The sequence below is a fragment of the Danio aesculapii genome, chromosome 6 (genome assembly GCF_903798145.1).
Source record: "Danio aesculapii chromosome 6, fDanAes4.1, whole genome shotgun sequence".
Lineage (NCBI taxonomy): Eukaryota > Metazoa > Chordata > Actinopteri > Cypriniformes > Danionidae > Danio > Danio aesculapii.
Window position 1 is genome coordinate 35,390,162 of NC_079440.1, and position 24,523 is coordinate 35,414,684.

A 24,523-nucleotide genomic window follows, 5' to 3' on the forward strand; every position below is an offset into this window, starting at 1 on the left:
CTATAGTGTTGCATTAAGAAAATAAATTAATTTGTATTATTCATTATGTTGTTAACCATCTAGTTTCAAACTTTAACAATGAAATCTGAAAGCCTCACTTTCTCCTCTACATAATTAAAGCCATGCCTTTATTTAATTGAGTATGTGAAGTGTCCAATTTTCCAAATTAATTTATTTTTAGGTAAGACTTTACAATTTGGTTGTATTAGTTAATGTTAGTTAATGCATTTTCAGTAACACTTTAGTTTAGGTCACAATTCATGCTATTAACTACTGGCTTATTACCTGCCTATTATTAAGATATTAACAGTTCATTAGTAGTTATAAAGTATGAACATATTCTGCATGTCTAATCCTACCTGAAACCTAAACCTCTACCTTACTAACTATTCATGAACAGCCAGTTAGCAGTTTATTAAGCTAGTACTGTTAATGGTTTGTTAATACCATGAACTGTGACCTAAACTAAAGTGTTACTGCATTTACTAACATGAACAAACAGTGAACAATACATTTACTACAGTATTTGTTCATGTTAACGCATGGTACATTAACTAACGTTAACAAGTATGAATTGAATGTTAATAATGCATTAGTAAATGCTTTACAAGTATTGTTCATACATAGTTCATGTTAGTATATGCATTAACTAATGAACCATATTGTATTGACCTTTTTTAAATTAAATAAGTATATTATGCAGATATTTAAAGTACTTACATGTAACTAGTGCTTAACTATTTAAAGTTTCACCGTATTGTATAACCTAAGGTTTTATTTTAAATCAGTGATCCAGTGTATTGATTTGTATTATAATTTTTTTAATTGGCCCAATTTATATCATGATTTGTATTTATCTGCCTATAGGTTATTGGTTTCCAATATAAATAAGTTATTATGATACAGATTTGAACTAATCCTTACTTTTTAAGCTGTGCCAACTGAACTTTTTTTTTTTGTCTGCAGAACTGGAATGTCTGAAGCTGAGAGAACAAAAACAATCCTTATTTCCTTATTTATTTTTTCTTGTGTACTCAACTTTCTTATTTTTCACCTTTAATTGATGGGACAGTAGAGAGTATAGACAGGAAAGCATGGGGAGAGGAGAGAGGGATCGGCATAGGACCTCAAGGCAGAAATCGAACTGTGGTCGCCGTGAGTCCCATGTGTCGACGCACTAACCTCAACTTTTGAAAACATCAGTTGTACTGACCTAAAATGTCTGAAGTTGAGTGAACGAAAAAACTCTTGTGGAAATTGGTACCAAGAAATAATACATTATCAGAAAGAACAAACATAGTTCAATTGAAAAAAAAAAACAAATGTTAACAAAACATTTATTAGATACAAAATTAGAAACAGGACCCGACATAAAACAAGGATCAAAACATGGCAGGACAAACAGGGAGAAATGCTTTTTTTCTTCACCTGTTTTTTCAATTGAACTATGTTTGTTTGTTCTGATATGAGAAGTTGGCACAACTTAAAAAGTTTTGTTACAGAGTAGTTCACCTCTCCAGAAAACGAATAATCTTACGTTAACCCAACTAAATGTTTTCTGTATTACTGACAAATAATTTTAGGTCAGCGCAGCTGATGTTTTAAAAGTTGAGTGAACAAGAAAAAGCAAAAGCAAATAAGGATTATGTTTTTTTTTAACTAACTAACTAACTAACTAACTAACTAACTAACTAACTAACTAAATAAATAAATAAATAAATAAATAATATATATGATAAAACTTAGTTTTAAAGAGCCCATATTATACATGAAATAGGGTCATATTTAGGTTGTAAGGGTCTCCAACAACAGTCTAATATGCATGCAAGGTCAAAAAACACTTTGATGGTCTTATAATCTGCATTTATTTTTACCTAATTATCCCAACGACTCCCATATGAATCGTTCAGCGATTCATTTGTTCCCAACCCCCTCCTCAGCGCGAAGCTAATCTTCGCTGATTGGACCGATGACAGCCTGCTGCGATTGGTCGACACTGACAAGGCTTCAGCACAAGACAGAGTGAAATGCCCAGCTGCTAATCTACAATATAAAAGTAGTCACAGTACATACACGCTTCATAGTGGATTCTGGCTGCCAGTGGGTGAATGTAAACACAGACGATGGACTAGAAAATACTGACGACTAACTATTTTATTGAGCAAAAAGTCCAAGAACTGGCGAGGAGGTCACAGTCTTCTTGCTCTTTTCACACACACACACGCACACACACACACACAGGGCCTGCGCGTCCATAGAGGACCGGCTGAATAGAGAGGGCGCGGCGCTCAGTTATATCCGCGAAAACCCTTGCGTTACACACACGAGGAGACACACACACACACACACACACAGAGGGCCGGCGCGTCCATAAAGGAGCGGCTGAATAGAGAGGGCGCGGCGCGGCGCTCAGTTATATCCGCGAAAACCCGTGCGTTACACACACGAGGAGACACAGACACACACACACACACACACAGGGCCGGCGCGTCCATAGAGGAGCGGCGCTGTTATATCCGCGAATACCCGTGCGTTACACACACGAGGAGACAATAATATTGAGCTGAAATATTTTGAAACTTGTCCGTTGCATGTGTGTAAACAGCTGACGATCCGTAATCAAAGCGGCACGCGTCGCGTTTTCAACGTGGCTTTACACGCGATATGAGAATATAAAGAGTTAACCTGATACAGTACACGCGGTTACAAGTAACAAAACACAACTAAATACATCATGTGCAAGATAGAGTAAACGAGGCAACAGTTTTAATCGCACGTACTTACACTGGTGAAATGGGGGTAGAAACTGATCCATGATGCACTGATCCATGTTCTGACAGTCTATACTGATCCTTCCTTTAACAAACTGATGAAGTCTTCTTTGAAAGCAGATAGTTTTCAGAAGCACTCAGAACTGCTCAAGGCTGGGCTATAATGCTGATGTTTCATCTTTGATTAGACTGTCCATAATATCCATCTGCACAGCGTGACTTCATTCGACCAGTGTCTCTGTGTGTGTGTGTGACTTTTTTTCTGTTAGTGGGCGGGGCCGCAGGTTTCAAATCTCCCGGGTTTGCGCGCCCAACTACTTGTGTTTCGTAGCTGCGTCATCACGAAACACCTAATGACTCGTTATCAAGACGACTCGTTTGAAGCACTATGAGTCGACTCTTTTATAGTTGAATCAATAGTTTTAAACACTGTACACTTACAGATTTAAGCCTTAGCTGGATATTTCACTTCACTTAGAGCTGTGTGACACACTACATGGAAGGGCATTTTCAAAAACCCATAATATGGGCTCTTTAACTAAAACAAAGTGTGGAATATTAACTATTCATGCTACAAATATAAAGTCAGAAAATCAATTTCTTAATACTTTATGCCATGTCACAATGATCAACTTTTGTTATTTTTATCCTGTCTCATTCAGTTTGACCTAGTTTCTTTTGTTCTGCTTCCCTCCACTCATTTGTTATCATGACTACTTATTTAATTAACCCTGTGTTCTTTTACTGTTAATTATCCCTCTACTATACTTCCCTTGTTGGCTTTGTTTTTGGCTGGTTATCTGTCGTTCATGACGTGTTGTGCTACATGTTGCTGTTGAGATTTCTTGAGACCTAATTGTTTATGAATTTATCTTTAAAAACTCTTTTGTTTTGTTTCCTCATTGTGCGTTTCTTAGAGCAGCTACTTGTGAAACTAAACTGCTTGAAGGAGATACCATAATAATCTAAAATAGCTTTACAAAAATAACAAAATATGGTATTGCTGTATATGACTGTTTTTATGCTGATTTAATTATAAATATCATACTTATCTCAAAAGTAGAAAGTTAAATTATAATAAATGATACTACTGACCATCTGGCATCATGACAAAAATATGGTATTTATTATTATGTTAATTAATCAAAAATTAGACTCATTGTTACTAAAAAGTTGGAAGTTGTTCGTTTAGCAGCACACAACACTGAATTAGATATATTATATATATATTATATTATATATATATATATATATATATATATATATATATATATATATATATATATTATTATTATTATTATTATTATTATTATTAGCCCCCTTGTTTATTTTTCCCCCCAACACAAATGTGACAGGATACAGGTTAATCTCCGCTGCTGTATGGATATCTGTTATATTAATGTACAAAATAAACCTGATTTAACGTCCACAAACCGGGATTGAAGCGTCTTCCTTTATAATTGTTCTGATACACGGCTGTGCTGATGAAGTAAAGCTAAGCTAAATTGCTGTAATTCATTACACACATGCTCTGTTCTAAAACATTTTAAACATGTGAAACTTACTCTTGATCACATTTGAAGATGATTGATGATCCTAGCGAACTGAACACACCTTTTATTTCCGGTTGCTTTGAGCATGTCTGGTCTTGTTCATATGATTATACATGTGACTACCGGGACATGTTAATACGCAAGCTGTCAATCAATTCGGTGGGCGGGGTGACCGCACTCCTACGTAAAGTTGCGGTCGATCTGAAAACCGCTCCAATTGGTCCACCGTTTTTATGTTGCTAAATTGAAAAAAAAGCACTGGGTGTGTTTATTTCACCTCAATATGATGGTCTATACACCATACATGCACATATGTCTGTCCAAACAGCTTGAAAAGTAGATTTTTCACCATAGGTGCCCTTTAAAAGTTACCGAGCAAACTGACCATGCCAAAAAAGTTATCCAAATGGAGACCGACAGGTGAGGTAAACATATTTGATTACAAATCATTCAAAACAACAATAAGCTGTTTAGTGGTATTTATTTGGTATTGTGCAAAGAACTTCAGGAGAATAATCCTTTATTTGGTTATAATATAAATATCATAAGTGTGAAATGGAACAAAAGTTGTTGCCGTTATACTACCCCGACATAGAGAAATCGGCTTTACATCAGTTTGATTATCTTCTGCTGTGTGCTCAGCATAAGAATGTAACATGGATCAAAACATCTAAACTAAACAAAAACATTATGTCATAAGACGTGATCGTAAAATGAACAGAATCCTCTAGTATATCTATTTATTCTCACAATCATTATGTTGTCCATTACAGTTCTACACAGATGTCAGAAACGTGCCTTCTTGCAGCAGATCTTCATTTGTGTGTGATGAAAGAATTGCGTGTGCTGTTTTCTTCCTTTACACATTTTATAAGTTCCTCAAGAGTTCTCAACCAATACCATTATGAAAAGGCTATACGCATACAGCACACTGCATTATTTTGGATGTTACTAAATCTTGTTGTTTTTTGGTTCAAAACAAGAAGTTCCAGTGGACTTGCATATTATGTTATATGATTTCAGTTAAATCAAAACAAAAACTGAAGCGTTTTGTGAGGTGAATAAGAAACTGAACCTGAAATATCTTGAAATATAACATCTGAACAATGTCTTTAGGTGTGGAAACCAAAGTATAGTCACATTATTTTACAGTGGGCCATTGTCAGTTATTGCTTACTCATCCCAAAGACTAAAGAATACAGGACTGCTGAATGCTTGATTCTGATTGGTTGATGAACAATTATTTTAAAGTAGTTACAGTTCCACATCAATACACTGAATTCATTAATTCATTTTCCTTCAGCCCAGTCCCTTTATTCATCAGGGGTCACGACAGCGGAATGAACCGGCAAATTAACCAGCATATGTTGCCCTGTTACGGATGCCCTTCCAGCTGCAACCTAGTATTGGGAAACATCCATACACGCTCATTCACACACATACACTACGGCCAGTAGTTTCAAGAGTTCACTCTTAGATATGCTTGGCGTTAATAGCATGTTTGGCATGCTATCCCGGGAGAGAACCCTGAGCTCGGAGATAATTGAGCCCAAGACTCCACCTGGTCAATGAGCATATAAACGGGGTTCGAGATCAGGTAGGTAGAGAAGATAAGGGAGGGAGGGGGGGGGGATATGGCAGTAGGGTAAAATCGGTTTATTTATTGTAAGCTTGAATGAATCCGATTGGATTATTACTGATTGCGGATGAGAATCCAGCCATGCACAATCATATTTTCTAAAGTTTCATAAACTAATTTCGAGAGGAGCACGTTATATATATATAAAGTTGAATCTAATCTAATCTAAAAAAAAATATAACGTGCTCCTCTCGAAATTAGTTTATGAAACTTCACTTCTTCAATTCACTTTTGTTTTGACTGTGGGGGAAACCTGAGCACCTGGAGGAAACCCACACAAACACGGGGAGAACATGCAAACTCCGCACAGACATGCCAACTGACCCAGCCAGGACTCGAACCAGCGACTTTCTTGCTGTGAGGTGACATTGCTAACCGCACAATACACTGAATGATTTTAGTTATTTCACAGCCTACTTACTCACTACTTACTTACTCTCAGGGCTGTTATATCGAAGCTGATATTTAGCCGCACAATGTTGGTGTTTCGTATTATCTAATTTTTACAAGGTGGGTTGTTAGCCCAATGCTCAACCTCCAACTTGGAGGACCAGGACGTACATACATACACTACGGGCAATTTAGCTTAACCAATTCACCTATAGCGCATGTCTTTGGACGTCTGGGGAAAACTGGAGCAGCACTACCCACTGCGTCACTGTGCTGCCCATTTCACAGCCTACATTCAAAAATCAAATCAGAACTAACAACAAAAGAAACCTAGAACAGGAGCCAATATGCCAATATACAAAAATATTTTAATTTAGATTTTACAGTTTATTTGACTGTAAAATATTTTAAATGATTTGAAAGGAAGTGAGGGTGACATTTAAAATATGAATAAAAATACTCCTTTTGCCAAAAGTAGAATTAACACAACCAAAATTACCCCCCCACCCCCCAAAAAAATTAATTAAAAAATGCAGGAGATTTAATTTTGAATATTAATTTAGGAAATCTTAAATTCACCTGTAGTACTAATTAAAACTGACCTGTGAGGTAACCTGTTGGTCTGCACGTGATGTCTTTTTCCCTCGATACAATTTTGACTGGCTTTCAGGTTAAAGCCCTTTGTTTTTGTTTTTTCATCAGACAGTTGAAAAGATGATGCAGCTCAATGACTGGAATTCTAAATCTATTTAATAAGTGAAGTCACTGGCAGTTTAATGAGCTTCTGCGTGAAGGGGAGGCGCGTTGTGCCTTCATTTCTCCACGCGCGCGCCACTCTGCCTCCCAGTGCGGTTCGGAAGTCACAGCGACGGGTAGTTTACGGTCTGTTATGAGCAAGAAACACTTGATTCATTTACAGATTTTACGAGATTCAAAAGACATTATGTAGCACTGAACATTTGCGCTGAACGGCTGCGCGCAGTATGGTTGGAGACGTCGAGACTTCTGGAAAACATCCAGAGATCAAACAGACTCCTGCGTTATTTGGTTAGACACTAACAAACTTCATTCCTTCCCATTATACCGGAGGCTAAATTATGTTTTTCTTCAGAACTTGGTCAACTGTGAGACTGGTCACCGTTTTATTAAGCTTGGGGATTCACAAGAGCACCTGGAAAGCAGTAAGTTGTCTACGTGATGCTGTTTTGTATATTTGTATGATATCTTGTAATATATTGTTATTGTGTGTTATTTATGTGAGCTAAATACAAAAGGGGGGTTTCAAGCAGTAAAAACAGTCAAAGTAATATAGTTGTTAAATACTTTCCGTACATCAGTTTCCGCGTTAATTTTTAAACTAATTTATATATATATTATATATATATTTTTCTAAACAAATATTAACGACTTTCAATAATTTTACTTATTTACAGATGACACACACTAAAAGTAATTTAATGCAATTTAACGCTTCGACACAGACAATAATATTGAAGTAAAATTATTTTCAAACAAGAATAATTTGATGACATATTAAAAGACCCTCTTTAGGAATCACATTGCAGCCTTCAAATATTGATTGATTGTGTTTTCATTCTTTTATTCGTTGCCAATATCCTTGAAATCTCACACTAGGTTTTGCCCATTTGTCAGCACTCAGCAAGAGAATTCAATTCATATGATTCATATGTTGTTACTATGATACTAGTATAATAAAATGTAGCATGATAAGATCTATCTATCTATCTATCTATCTATCTATCTATCTATCTATCTATCTATCTATCTATCTATCTATCTATCTATCTATCTATCTATCTATATATATATATCTTCATTAAACTCACTTTGAGTTTTTTTTTCTTTTTTAAATATTTCCCAATTTATGTTTAACAGAGCAAGGAAATTTTCACAGTATGTCTGATAATACTTTTTATTCTGGAGAAAGTCTTATTTGCTTTATTTCCGCTATAATAAAAGCAGTTTTTATTAAAAAAAAAAACATTTTAAGGTCAAAATTATCAGCCCTTTTAAGCTATATATTTTTTTTATAGTCTACAGAACAATCTTTTTACTATAACTTGCCTAATTACCCTAACCTGCCTAGTTAACCTAATTAACCTAGTTAAGCCTTTATATGTCACTTTAAGCTGTATAGAAGTGTCATGAAAATATCTAGTAAAATATTATTTACTGTCATCATGACAAAGATTAAATAAATCAGTTATTAGAAATGAGTTATTAAAACTATTATGTTTAAGAATGTGTTGAAAAAATCTCTCCGTTAAACAGAAATTGGGGAAAAAACAAACAGGGGGAGGGGGGCTAATAATTCAGGGGGGTTAATAATTCTGATTGCAACTATATCTATATTCATATATGTATCTATAAATATATAAATATATATGTCATGTTGTTTCATTGTTATATTATTATAGTGTAATGCTGAATGATGAACATTTCATATTTTGATATTCTTCTCACAAAGGTTATTTGAAAAATTACAATAGAAACTTGCTTTGATGCAGTTACGAAAAGGGGACACCTCATCTTTTGAAATCAGAAGTCATTACAATTTAATCATACACTGATTGGACAGCAGGGACAGTTTTTGTCGTGTACTCTACAACAGACAAAACATCAATCCAAATGTCAGAAATGAAATCACAAATGTTAAAAGTGTTTTATTACGCTGCTGAAGTTGGATCTTGTTAAGCTAGTTGCATAAAATGTCCATTGACTCAAACATCCTCTCATGTAGGTTCAAAGTAAGTCATGTTTTTCACTGTTTAATCACCTTTTGTGAGTGCAAATATTCATAATTAATAAGAGATCATAAATCATGCATGCATAACTATAAAACACAGTTTAGGTTTTGGAATAACATTTCAGACTACAGTAGCATGTCTACTTTTCTAAAGTATTCATTGGCAAATACTTACAATTGCCTCCACATTCAGGCAAGATTTCCTTGAGAGGTATTTGCATGTTTTTTTTTGGAAGACACCATGCTGAACCATTGATGTAGACAAAGTATAGTGTATGCTGTTTGAATGGCGTGTCATACAAGTTAAAAGTGTTTCATAATGGCCCTGACATCAAAGTGTAATAACATTTGCCTCAAGATTCAGGTTTAGGTTTCCTTTTGAGAGAGATTTGCATGTTTATTTTAAAAGTCAATGCACAGCACCACTAAATTAGACAACGTGTGGCATATTCAGTCACAGTTAAATACATCTATAAAATACCGGTGCTACAGATTTAGGTGAGAAGTCTTTGAGGGAGAATGAATAGATATATACAACTGGTGCATTTCTTTTAAAAGGCATAATATTGAGCTAATCATGCAGATGATGAAGTATAATCCATGCCGTTTGATTGCCACTATATTCCCTATGGATCGATTCAGTGCTATATTTAATGCGCTGCTGTGTCACAGAAGTTGATTTGATTAGCCGTGCTGACCTGAGATCCTGGCCTCCTTTTAATGGTGTTTTGATGACCATTTCCAGTACAGGATCACTGACACATTTCAATTCAAGAGGCCAAATTAGGTTGCTGTCATGAAAATTAAGCATGCTATTTATGTGACTTATTGTCACTTGTAGGCTTATGACGGTATATTTTTTGTTGTTGTAGCGATTAATAGCTTTTATTACGAAATTGTCCTAAGCTGCAATAAATATTACTTTAACAGGTATGTTAACCAAAAAATACTTAGTGTATAGGTTGTTTTCACCTGTTGTCATTGATGAAGCACGAAATTCAGATGGAGGGCAGGGAGTGATTCTTCTACGTAGGAATCACTATCAGAACATCAAATTACTTTTGTTTTATGTTGGTTATAATTGTTTAAATCATCCAAAATAAATGCCGAACAGCTTTTATTGGCTTCCCAAAGTTTTTGCTCATAAATGGGGGAAAGTTCAAGAAACTGGCTGAAAAACGGAAGAAAAGGCGGCATGCAATAAATATTTTTTCAATACATCCATGTGTACAAACTTTTTTAACGCTTTAATTCATTTGACAGCACCAATAAAGATTACATGAAAATCAGATACAAACACCACCACACATACAAAACCAGGAGAATATAAATAACGTACCCTTGCCATGTAATCGCTGCAATGAAAATGCCATGTCTTGTTTTGCAATAATCCAAGTTTTTACTGGCAGAATAAGCAACTGTAACGTGAACATCGAGATGCACAGCAGCGGTGAATGTTGGTTGATGGTAAGCTCATCTATCTAACAAAAAAGAAATGCAACCCTTGCGACAAACTGGACGGTTATTATTGTGGAGCACTTCTTTTCCCCCTTTCAAAAATAAATAATATAATGTAGACTATACGTCCACGCTTTTGGATGATTTCATGATGTCTGGAAGATATCCGCATGAGGAAAAACTATTGTAATTTATAATGTTTTTGAAGCACATAATAAAGTGTATAATGTGTACAACTCTTTGTTAATGAATGTTACAGAATACTGTAGTATAGTAAATTGATAAACTGTAATAAAAACGTTAGTGTAAACTGTGGTGCATCGTGATGGTGTATAATTATAGTGTAGAAAACTGAAACCCATTGAATAATTTGTTTATTACTACAGTTGTGCCGTACCACAGCAACAATATAATTACAGTTTTACGACAAGTAGTCTTGGAAATTATATTTAATTCAAGTAATTATCTATATTATGTTTTCAAACACTATAGTATTTACTATAGTCTTTTTCATGTAAAGTAATAGCTTATGCAGTATCTGCCGCCTCTATGACAGACAAATATATGTTAGTTCAGTAAAAAACACGACCCTCTTCATTATATAAGGATCATGGCCAACATATGTGGTTATTTTCTATTGATATCTTCTTTGAAAAAGGGTATAAATCGCAAAATACTGAATTTTCTCAATATCTACCATTCAGTTTTTTTTGCTTCCGGCCCTCTATCTGAATTTTCCACATCACCAGAACCATGAGATTGAAAACAACCTATTGTTTTATTGTATGTACATGTTCAGAGGCAGCAAATGTTTCAACCAAATCAAAATGCAAAATTAATATAATGCACAATATGTAGCACTTTACATTAGAGTCTCATTCATATATTCATTTATTCATTTTCTTTTCGGCTTAGTCCCTTTATTAACCCAGGGTCGCCACAGCAGAATGAACCGCCAACTTATCCAGCACCTGTTTTACGCAGCAGATGCCCTTCCAGCCGCAACCCATCCCTGGGAAACATCCATACACACTCACTCACACACTATGGACAATTTAGCCTTTCCAACTCACCTATAGTGCATGTCTTTGGACTGTAGGGGAAACCAGAGCACCCGGAGGAAACCCATGCGAATGCAGGGAGAACATGCAAACTTCACACAGAAACTCCAACTGATCCAGCCGAGGCTCGAACCAGTGACATTCTTGCTGTGAGGCGGCAGCACTACCTACTGCGCCACTGCGTTGCCCACACATTAGTCTTGTTAGAAAATAACATTTAACGCATTAAAATCAACAGTTGAAAAGCCAAATTTATTACAGTTGCTGTTGATATTAAATTATTACTGAAATGTATTATTTATTAAAGGGCACCAATGATAAAATCATCTTTTGTAAGCTGTTTGGACAGAACTGTGTGTAGGAATAGAGTATCCACAGTCATATTGGAGTGATAGAACACAATAAGTCTATTTTTTTTTCATTTCCTGACGTTAAAATAGGTTCCAAATCCCTCCCATTCTGAGGCCCACCGCAATGTGATGTAGGAGTGCAGTTTCCACACCCACCGAATTGATTGACAGCCGCATATGAACATGTCTCCGTATTAAAGCATATAATTTTATCAACAAGACAGAATGTGAGGAAAGCAACTGGGATTAAAAGATCTGTTCAGCTCTCTGTGATCATCAATCATCATCAAATGTGATTAAAAATGAGTTTACAAGTTTAAAAGGTTTTTTAAATAGTGCATGTTTGCAATAAAGACAGTAAAATTGCAATATAATTCATAACCACAGCAACATATTGTCAGTAAAATTATTAAAGTAAAGAAAATTAAAGTAAATTATTAAAGTAAAGAATTTATAATTTTACATTGATTGGGAGTATTTTGTAGGGGAGTACATCCGTATAAAACATAATAGACTATTTGCAAGCATAGATGAACACAATACACTCTCAGAAATAAAGGAACAAAGGTTCACTTCAGGGTTAACTTTTCAAAAGGTACACTTTAGTACTTTACAGCTGCACAATAGTACCTTTAGGGTACACTTTTGTACCTTTAAAGTTAATTTTTGTACCTTTAAGGTACTATGAGTTACACATTTGAACTTTTTAGTTATTAATTCGTACTTTTAAGGACTTTTTAGGGGAAAAAAAGTACATTTGAAGTGTTTTGATAGCATTGAAGAACAGAAATTCAATATTAAACAAACCTAAAATAACACTCTACACTTACCGGCCACTTCATTAGGTTCACCTGTCCAGCTGCTCGTTAAGGCAAATTTCCAATCAGCCAATCACATGGCAGCAACTCAATGCAAATAGGCATGTAGATGATCTGCTGCAGTTCAAACCGAGCATCAGAATGGGGAAGAAAAGGGATTTAAGTGACTTTGAACATTGTATGTTGGTGCCAGCAAAATGAGTCTCGATTTCTACCATTCGGATGGTAGGATCAGAATTTGGCATACACGACATGGGGGTGGGGGGATGGGTATGCACCAGGTTTCAGGCAGCCAGCCCGCTTGTCGGCGATCCGGGGGGGCAGGGTGTACCAAAAAGCTGAGGGGGGAAAGGGGGGGTTAAATTCCTGGAGTTTTCCTGAAGACAGAAAAAAACGGGAGATGGGCCTGAAATACGGGAAACTCCCGGGAAAAACGGGAGTGTTGGCAAATATGGTGCCATGTGAAGTGCGAACCATCTCAGACTGGTTTCTTGAACATGACCATGAGTTCACTGTACTTAAATGGCCTCCACAGATACCAGATCTCAGTCTAAAAGAGCACCTTTGGGATGTGGTTGACTGGGAGATTTGCATCATGGATGTGCAGCAACTGCGTGATGCTATCATGTCAATATGAACCAAAATATTTCCAGTACCTTGTTGAATCTATGCCACGAAGGATTAAGAAAGTTCTGTAGACAAAAGGGGGTCCAACCCGGTACTAGTAAGGTGTACCTAATAAAATGGCCGGTGAGTCTATAGAATACATTGTATAAGTAATTAATACAGTTAGTATTTGTAAAGTCTATTAACATTAGAATTTCTTGGTTTAAAATTACATACAAATGAAAATCTTTTACTCTGTTTTGGTTAAACTTTGCGATGACTTCACAAATCACATTCTGAAATGTGGTTCTTGGTTATTATAATCCCAATTCAACATTGCAGATCGTGCGATGTGGCTATTGCAGATTTGCATATTGCAATGTCAATGCTGAAATAATACATTCTGTTGCCCCAAAAGTACTCCAAAACTTTAAATAATAAATAATTATTCACTGTACTTTGAAATGCCCAAGATATTAATATTGTACATGTTCATTATCACAATAGATTGAATTATGGAATATCGACAAATGTCTAGTCTTTTGGAAATAAACTATTACCAGATTTACCAAACAGTTGATGCAAAGGTTGATCATCCTTTCAGTGTCTGAGGAGCACAGGCTGCAAAGAAGGGTACAAATCAATGTCGTAATTAATTGTAGTTGTTGTTTGGTCCTCCCTCTAATGATATGGCTTTCCTTTCCTGAATGGAGGTTCATTTCCTATAATAATGATTCCATGTGTTCATAAGCCTCTTCCTCAGAGGCACTAACTAGATGCTATCTGACTGATAACTGGATCCTTATCGGAGAGTTATTTTTCTGCTTTATTTGCCCTATCAACAGGTTTTAGGTCACAATTGCATTTTAGTGTAGAGGTTAGAGCCATTGAAGACAACAGGTGGATGTTTGGTTTAAGGGATAGTTCACTTAAAGCATGAGAATTCTATCATCATTTAATCAACCTTCACTTGTTCCAAACCTGGTGAGTTTTTTTCTTCTGTTAAACACAAAAGAGGATATTTTAAAGAAAGCTGGAAACCTGTAACCATAGACGTCCATATCTGTATGAAAGTCAACAGTTACAGTTTTTCAGCTTTCTTAAAAAGATATATTTTTATACTGTTTAACAAAGTAATAAAGATTTGTAACCATTTGAGGATGAGCACATGTTCATTTTCGGCTGAACTATCCCTTTCAATGTCTGAGATATTTAGATATACAGCCATAAAGGGAGGTTTACTTCAGTGATGCTGCATTTTCTGGGGCATTTTATTAGTGCAAATTTGTGTGTAGACATATGGAAGCGGCCCTGAACACCATTTATCAGCAGATGTGCTGTAATTGGTTTTGGTGAGATTGGAGATTTGACCTTTTGGGGACCTTTAGTGCCACATGGGTGCAGTCAGAAGTCCTAGTTTGTTTAATTGAAAACAAGCACTTTATTGCCCACGTGTGTCACCAGTGCTGGTGGGATACATTTTTGTTTGTTTGCCTCCCTCCTCTCAGCACTGCAATTTTGCAAGTTGTGAGACTGAAATGAAATCTGTTGGAGTGGTATATAGAGTTCTTTCATTGTTATTTTTTTCCTTTTCACATATTCTGCTTAGTCCTCGATGAGCCTTGAATTTGGCTTGAACTAAGGCTTTGAAGAAAATGTCATTTTATGCATTCAATATGTAAAATGTTCACTAACTGAAGCTTTTTTTTCTTGCTCGCTTTCTCCACCCAATTCTGGTGTCTTTTATAGGTGATAATATTTTAATGACATCCTTTTTTTGTCTACATCAAATTAAATTCACTAAAGTGATTTTCCACAGAAAGCATTTTAAATGCAAGAGCCTACATTAGTGTTTCAAATAACTGTATAGAAAATGAAATGGAATATTATCAAATGATGTTCCATCATCATTCGGTATAAGACATTTATGTAAAATGACCCACATTTATTCTGACATGTACATATTACATTTATATATATAAAATAGTAAGTATTCATGCCCATTTTATTGTATTATTAATTGTATAAAATTCTTCTTGCTGACAAATTAATCAAAACTATTAGTTTGAAGATTACTGGCAAAAGTATAAAGATTTAAATATGCAGTTGATATTAGGGCTCCAATTGGACTCTTAAATAGTCTTTAAATATGTAATGAAATGATTATTGTTTTAAATTGTGCCTCTATTTAAATGACTACTATACTGAATGACATTTCTTCTAAAAAAGATAATAAGGAATCTGCCATGGATATCAGAAATTACAAAGAGAAACAGAAGGGAATATAGTCACATTTTTAATTACGAAAAAACAAACAAACAAACAAACAAACAAACAAACAAACAAAAAAAAACAGTACATACACAGCCATGGCTCAGTGATAAAGAACACAAAGACGACCAAGACCAGACAAAACACTGAGGAAACACCAGGGCTTAAATAGACAGACTGATAGATAAGAACCAAAATCACAGACAGGTGGAACTTATAAACTACTACAGTAATAACAGAGGGAAACAGAACAGGAAAACTAGGTCAAACAGGGAATTGCAGAATCAAGACATATTTTGACAGACACATACAATACTAAGGGAAAATGCTTAGGGGAATTTGCAAGGGTGTGTCGATTTAAAATTCAATTCACTTTCAGGACTGAACTAAACTGTTGTGCCAATTTGCCGTGATTTCATTGCAAGAAACCTACATCTTATTCCCTTACATGGCTTATTATTAGGGCTGGGTATCCTTTCAGATCTTCTGATTCAATTCAGTTCTCAGTCGCAAGCTCTAGTTTCCATTTGGTTCTGTTATTGATTAAATTCAGCCACAGACCTGTATATAAACTATTTTTGTTTCAGGTACATATTGGTACATTAAGACAGATTCATTCAGAATACAGAATGTACACTGGAGAAATATTGATTTACAGATTCTGAGAAACAGTGCTGATTTTGCCACATAAAAAGAGATTCATATTTTTTTTCCTTTTATTATTGTTTCCTAAAACTAACATTTACTGTAAACTAAAAAAAACAAAAACATTTTTATATCTTAATGGAAACATTTTCAACTTTCTCAAAACATTTTAGACAATAAACAATGAATACAAATGTCAACATAACCAAATTAAAGACTTTTAACTAAACAAAGTTTAAGAATAAAATCTATTATAGCATATCAATGATATTAAACAACACTGACCCTATTTAGCAAACATATTCTTTTTCTGCCATAATATTTTAAAGAATCTAAATGTAGAAAAATAAATACAAAAACAATCATTCAAAATACATTTTACTTAATATATTTGACGTACTAAAAAGCTTATGGTGCCGCATTCAACTCATTTCAGTGTAATTGTTTAACTTGCATGCGGATAAACTTTCTTTTGGTTTATCATTAGCCAAGAATAAACTTTTAGGGTTTATCATTTACTCACCCTCATGTTTGCTAAAACCATGTTGACTGTCTTCCACAGAACACAAAAGAACTCAAAATAACGAAATCAGGCATACTAATTCATTTACATTTACATTTAGTCATTTAGCAGACGCTTTTATCCAAAGCGACTTACGAATGAGGACAAGGAAGCAATTTACACAACTATAAGAGCAGCAGTGAACAAGTGCTATAGACAAGTTCCAGGTGTGTAAAGTCTAAGAAGCAAAGCATTAGTAAAGTTTTTTTTTTTTTTTTTTTTTAGAGAGAGAGAGAGTACAGTTAGTGGTCTAGCCAGAGAGGCAGTTACAGATTAGGAAGGAAAGTAGAGACTAAACAGTTGTGTTTTTAGTCGTTTCTTGAAGACAGCAAGTGACTCTGCTGTTCTGATGTAGTTAGGGAGTTCATTCCACCAACTGGGCAGATTGAATGTGAGAGTTCGGGAAAGTGATTTCTTCCCTCTTAGGGATGGAACAACGAGGCGACGTTCATTCACAGAACGCAAGTTTCTGGAGGGCACATAAATCTGCAGAAGTGAGAGCAGATAAGAAGGAGCAAAGCTAGAGGTCGCTTTGTAAGCAAACATCAGAGCTTTGAATTTGATGCGAGCAGCAACTGGCAGCCAGTGCAAACGGGTGAGTAGCGGAGTGGCATGTGCTCTTTTGGGTTCATCAAAGACCACTCGTGCTGCTGCGTTCTGAAGAAGCTGAAGAGGTTTGATAGAATTAGCTGGAAGCCCGGCTAGTAGAGAGTTGCAATAGTCCAGTTTGGAGAGAACACTCAGTTTGGAGATTCACACTCAGAACTTGTTTAATGCCAGTTTAGGGTTAATTACATCAAATTTCATTGAACCTCATTCATGTTGTGACTAAATGTGATTTTTTTTTTTTATGTCTTTCAAGAGTTCACACTTAGATATTGCTTGACTGAATTAGCAGGTTTGGCATGCAGTTCCTGGAGTGATAATTGAGCCCAGGGCTTCCACCGAGCTTTGTGTGTGCGAAATTCAGTCGTGCGGCGCTGCGAAAAGGGGCGGGATTAAACAAGATGATTAGACATTTAAAAAGCGAGCGATTGCTCCATGTTTTAAATTTCTGTCCAGAGAGGTCGTGTTTTGATCCTCGATTAGTCTCACGCAGTCAAGTGGTGCAATTTCGCAGGTCAGAGTTCACCAAGCTTGAACTTTGCACTGCAGCGAACCGCGAAACTTAACGCATGACCCTGCGTTTCCGATCTGACGCATTCGCGTGCATATAAATGGAAGTCTATGGGAGGAAAAGCCCAGTGTGACCGCAGCTTAAGCATAAAGTAAAAGGCGGTCCGAGATCAGGTAGGTCTTGAGAACTCCCCCCTGGTAAAAGGAGGAAAAGTAGGAGATGGGGTGGAAGGGGGGATTCTTCCAAAACGAATATAAGGTAGTAGGGCGAAATCGGTTTATTTTAGGCTTGGCAGTGGATGAAAGAGTACTGAAAAATCTGACTCAAGTAAAAGTACCATTACTTACCTAAAAATGTAGTGCAAGAGTAAAAGTGTTTGTTGTAAATATTACTCATAGTACGAGTTAAAAGTAGTAGCCCTTTTAAAAGTACTCAAGAGTAATGAGTAGTGAGTATTACACTGTGAAAGGTTGATGCGTCAATTCGTGCATGTGTGTGTGTGTGTGAAAACGTAACATTCTGTAGTACATTTAGTGATTGTTTAAGGTCATTTTTAAAACTACTTAGTAAAGTACAATTCGTGAGATAAACTACTCAGTTACAGTCATTTGAGTATTTGTAATTTGTTATTTCACACCAATAAGGCTTGGATCAATCTGATTGGATTATTGCTGCTTACAGATGAGAGACCAGCCGTGATCAATCATATCACATACTCCTCTTGAAATTAGTTTGTAAAACTTCACTTAACCCTCTACCGCACTGTGTTACCATATGGCAACATGATATTTAGTCATTTCCCTGCCACTGTTTCTTGCAGACCAACTTTGATTTTTGTTGGAAAGAGAAGACCTTAGTGTTGTCAATGACGTGCTTTGGTTAGGTCGCATGACATGCAGTGTTTTTCTGTAGCGCGATTTCTGACAGACTGAGTAGTTGATGAATGCAAATGTAAACGTCAATAAAAACAAAGGATCAAATTATGTCAGATACACAAAAAAATTCTCAATTTAAAAACGTTTTTATCAAATTAGTTTTTTGTAAATCGATCAAATGTGTGTGTTGCCAAATGGCAACACTGTGCAATAGTGGAACGTGCAATATTGCAATGGGTTAGCTAGCTAGCAAGGTCAGCTATGAACTTCTAAGTTGTAACAATAACAACATGAGTACTAGTAATATATGTTGATTAGCTGTGTGTTAATGGGATTTGCATTATCGATAAAATCTAGTTTTAATGGCAATACTATTTTTGAATAGATTTAATTACAGGGAACAGTGTATTAGCAAGGGCCACCATGTTCTATGGTAAGTGAAACAAGAAAAGGACAGAACTGGCTCTTCCTGCAGATGTAAGTGAGGATGAGATGGGTTTTATTGACCATGGGAATGATGCAGACGACATTTGATAAGAGCAGTGATGGAAACAGTTCAAGTTAGTTCTGAGGCAGACAAGACAGGTGTAGTATAGTACTGTATATTGTATAATATATAAACATTAGCTAGTAGCTACATTTTTCTGATTCATCTGGATATACTAGACTTGTTATTTATTTGTAATAATATTTTCTGGAGAAAATATTTATATTTACTGTATGTTGTGTACATGATAATACAATATTATGTTTGTTTTCAATAATAGTCAGCAAAAAAGAATGGAATAAATTAAACTGTTGGAATATCAGTTGTTGGAAAGTATGTATAAGGTGTCATTTATAAGTTCGGTGTTAAAGCTTATAATACTGCAACACCAATTAAATCATTTCAAATCATTAAATCACAACAAAATTATTTATTATAAGGAAAATTCTAAATTTGAAATTTCTAATTTAGATCCACTGTTGGACGTTGTTGCCATATGGAAAAATGTCATAAAGTACCTTAAATTAATTTTTCCAATTTTTTTTTACGGCACAAGAAAAACAGTCAAAAATTATTTTTATAGATCTGTCATAATTTGTGCAGTAGAGGGTTTAAATGACACGAAATAATTAGCCAAAGTGGAAAAAACTACTTTGAAATATTACAAATGATTCTTACTTAGAAGCATAAATCAAATATTACATAAGTGGTGCAAATATCACCAAAACCTATGGCATTTTGAAGGATTCTAATAGGCCTGAACCATTTTAGAAAATAATATATTGCCATTATTATTTAATATTTTATAGCTGTACTCTGGATCTTTATGAGTAACATACAGTGCACTCGGAAAGTATTCATAGCGCTTAATTTTTTTTTTTGTTTTGTTACATCCTTATTCCAAAATGGATTAAATTAATTTATTTTCTCAAAATTTTACACACAATACCCCATAATGACAATGTGAAAAAATATTTTTTTAAACTGTTGCAAATTTATTTATAAAAAAAACCCCCCTGAAAAATCACATGTACAGAAGTAGAATTTTGAGAAAATAAATGAATTTAATACATTTTGGAATGAGGCTGTAACATAAAAAAATGTGTCACTTTATGTCACTTTGGTTGGAGCAAATATATATATATATATATTTTAAATATTTCATAGATACAGTTTCAGAATCACTTCTTTCTATTTAGAGCCAATAGCTCTGTTGACCATTAAAACTTTGCAGACAATTAACATAAAAACAGCTACAGTATTGAATAAAAGCTATCTAAAGAAACAAAAAGACACACTTTAACTCAAGAAGCTGTGTTATAAAATGCAATTATTTAGCTTTTTCATAAGATGTTTATTTAAAGCTGTATATGTATTTAAATGCGTTTTTCCATCCTTAAGAATCAGGCACTTTTAAAGAACTGCAAGGCATGTTTGTGAGAGTCTTTTCTTTTATTGTACAAATGCACTGTACTGTATGTCACCCTGAGAAAACTTCTCTAACTCATCCGCTTCCCCTCCACTCTTATCTCACCTGCCAGCAGACGACAGAGGTCACCGAAACCAACAGCGCAACCATCTGTTCTGGTTTAGAATTTTGAGAAAACACAAGCACTAACAAGCACTCGCAGGCAAACAGACAAGCAAACACGCAGACTTTTCTAAACACAAACAGCCACAAACAAATTCACTCACTCGCTGCAGCAACTTGTCGACTGATAATATGCATTCCTGTTTGCTTGAAGTGAAAAGGACATAAACACACGTCAAGCACCCACAGACGAATATTCAACGTTGCTTGGAATGTTTAGCTTTATTTCCATGCTCACGTCATACTACGGATTTGATTTACACATCACTGAGATGACACACAGATGCCTGAAGCTTCCCTCTAGAATAAATACAACTCCCTTTTTCTGGTATTGTTATGATTCACCGGCTCTGTTTTCCTTTGGAGATACGTAGGCCTGTTTCAGGAACTTCTGAATTTGTTTCTACCGCTTGTTCCACCATAACCCCGGGCTTAATCGGATCATTAGCATTCACCCACCTCTGACTCTCTCTCGTTCCTCTCTGGAATAAGTGGGTGGCCATTACAGGTTCTTTTTTGTGCAGCGAAAGAGGTGAAACCAAAGCAACTTTTTTATTTTATGTTGTGGATGAGACAGTGTCCCACACATTTGGCTATATGTTCATTGTCTCTTTATTTCTCTCTCTGTTATCTCCGTAATGCATTTAATTGTAGAAAATGATGGCAAGAGGCTCGAATGGGTTCAATGGCTGCTTCAGAGATAATGAGATTTTGCAGACTAATTTTGGAGTGTGGCTGGGGCTTATTGACGAGATGCTTGCAAGTCTCAGTCTGATAAAGATTTAGATCCCTTTTGTGGATGTAGGATTCATTTTGGAACTGTTAACAGCGAAATACTGTTTTAAAATCCATGTTATCTATCTTTCGTGGAACACAAATTGAGTTAAATGAATGTTCAAGCTGTTGGCAAATAGTATTTGAAATGTTTGAAAGTGCTTTTATTTTCTGCCTGATTTGATTGTCTGTTTGACTTAACGGCAGGTGACTGAAATTGTGAAATTGCTCTTTCACTGTGCTTCTCTAATGGGCTCAGCATGTTTATGCGCTTTCTTAATAAGTGCTGCATTTTGTATTTTCACACATTTTTTTTTCTTATCATCATTCACAGGTGGAAACGATTCATCCGGCGTGTGCTCTGGTGGCTGAGCATATGAAGGCTCAAGAGCAATGCAATGCAACACAAAGACAAGAGTCCCACAACAGAAACAACGTCACTGGTGAGCTGAGCCATCTGTACCATGTTACAGTATTCCTTACTACTTTACACCTCTTTATGTCCAAGTGTCACACAGTGGGATTGCAAAAATAACAACATTTTTTAAACACCCCTGTGGCCTGTTGCATGAAGCTTGCTGAACAACCACTGAGGCTGTGTTTACAGTAGAAGGTTATTTGTTTTAAAGAGGTGGTCCAGAGTGTATTTTTAAGGCTTGGTTGGGATTATAAGCCATAAAGCAATATGTGCTCATGCTTCATTTGTAAAAAAAATCACGTTATGTTTTCAGATATCTTACTTCGATTATATACAGCTACTCAGCTAACATGAAAACGACTGTCATATTTTCTAGTTCCTCCAAAAGCCCGCCCTCAAGTGGCTCTGATTAACATAAGGCTAACATAATGCGCTGTGATTCGCGGAACGGCTCCACGTCACCAATAATGCATCATGCCTCCACAAGCATGCGCTTTGCCTCAGCTGTGCAAATACTGTCAGTCAGAGTAGCTAGCCATATCAGTTTGAGCCTGAATCAGATGGAAAATGACACAGAAGAACCTCATGCCTGCTCTCTAAAATAAAATCTGACAAGTGTCTTTCATATATTCGGAATAGGCATGTGTAAATAATATGAAACGTTCTCAAATTTATTATTTGAGATGTAGAATGTTGGGAAAGCACCCGTATAGAGAGACACCGCAGCGCTCTTGAAGATTGTGGGTGTTTACAGGGGTTTGACGGATAAATAAGAATTTGTAGTTAAATTGTTAATGGTGCCAAACAAAATTTACCGTTGTTTACATTGTTTACGTTCCCGCTATAACACTAGAAACTGTGCATGTAACTGATCAATTTTAACAAATAAAAATACTTATAGGTTGTGGCTCACATTTCACAGCTTCTGCTATTATGGTTAGAGCTGCTCCTTCTTTGAGGAGTTTTAGCCAAATTCAGCACTAAACTGGGAGATATTCTGGAATTATAAATATATATATTTATAATTCTCTGGAACATAATTAAAATTAAATTGTAAGCACTTCTCTCTTTGTGTCGTGTCCTTTGGAAGCCCAAATACAGAAACAGAAGAAGCTCTGTGGAAATAGCTGCATTTGGAAGGCATTTTAGCTTTCTCTGCTATAACATTACAGAGCCTCTTGCCACGCCCCTTCGCTGCGCCGGGGGTATGCATGTGACGAATTTTCGTAACCTGAAGCATTTGTGATCTCACTAACCATGGTGTATTTTTTTTTTTTAATTCCCTAAACTTTGTTCGCTGTAGGTTTTGCTAAGCTATCTCTGTAAAAGCCAATGTCTCCCTTTGCATTGAACTTTGAGCGCATTACATTCAGAGATGTTGTTTATGTTCACACTGCTACATTACACATCGACTATAGTTTAAAATATGATATCATAGTGGGCCACGCCTTTAAAACAACATTTTAGACAAAAAAAACCCTTGTTTACACTTGCATTTTTATTGCGTTTCAGAAAAATAAGCTGTGTACTCGTTATACAGCCTAAAATGCATGGTACATGACCATTTATTTTCACTGCACGTGCATGTATTTTGCTGGCATCCATACTTGCAGTATACCTGTTATGTAATGGTCATAATGAGAGGGACTTGACGAATCTGGGAACAATGCACATTGGTCTAGAAGACTGTAGTCAGGGAGCGAATGTGGTCCATTTAAAAAAAACGTGTTTCAGAATATCTACACTGAAACAGAACAACAGTTTTTCCAAACTAAAACTGTGTCATCAGCATTTTCAAAACACTCTAATTTCGTTTGTAAAACATGCTGGGGCAGTGTGGAAGCCAGGCGGAACCATAAAAACACAAAATGTATCCATTTTAAAACAAAAACTAGGGATGCACGATATATCAGCAGCCATATCATTATCGGCCGTTCAATGCTATTTTTAATGTTATCAGTCCGATGTCATAAACCTTTTGTCGATCATTTTTCCTGCAATTGATGGCAAGAACAAACATACTGTAGAAGCATTGTCTGATTAACAAGCAGCAACTACATGTGTTCAAAAGAATCTAAAACGCCAAATGGGACGAATTTATACTGCGTTTTCTAAAGTAATACTAACTGTATTTAGCTTTTTTGTACGGTAGCTCTGAACTGCCAAAACGCCTCTCAAAACGCTTTTTCTGACATTACTGTAACAATACTGTAACACTTTACTGTTTTATTCAAGAATTTTTTCAGTTCTTAGTTCTTTCATTTTCATTTTATTAAAAAAAAATATTTATTTTTACTTGTTTGTTAATTAAATCCCATTTTGTTATTTAACCTATTAACTTATTTTTATGCAACAGTCAAGTTGCATGTT

The 24,523-nt window shown here is 35.5% G+C and overlaps 1 protein-coding gene across 1 annotated transcript in view; it reads left to right on the forward strand.

Moving 5' to 3' along the window:
• The first annotated feature begins 7,215 nt into the window (after positions 1-7,215).
• The window catches only part of ghrhrb (growth hormone releasing hormone receptor b), a 71,985-nt gene continuing 54,677 nt past the window's right edge, over positions 7,216-24,523 (forward strand). The window contains exons 1-2 of the mRNA XM_056459077.1: positions 7,216-7,534; positions 22,070-22,178. Of these exons, the coding sequence (XP_056315052.1) occupies positions 7,451-7,534; positions 22,070-22,178 (193 nt within the window). The 5' untranslated portion in view covers positions 7,216-7,450. The remainder of the gene's footprint in view (positions 7,535-22,069; positions 22,179-24,523) is intronic.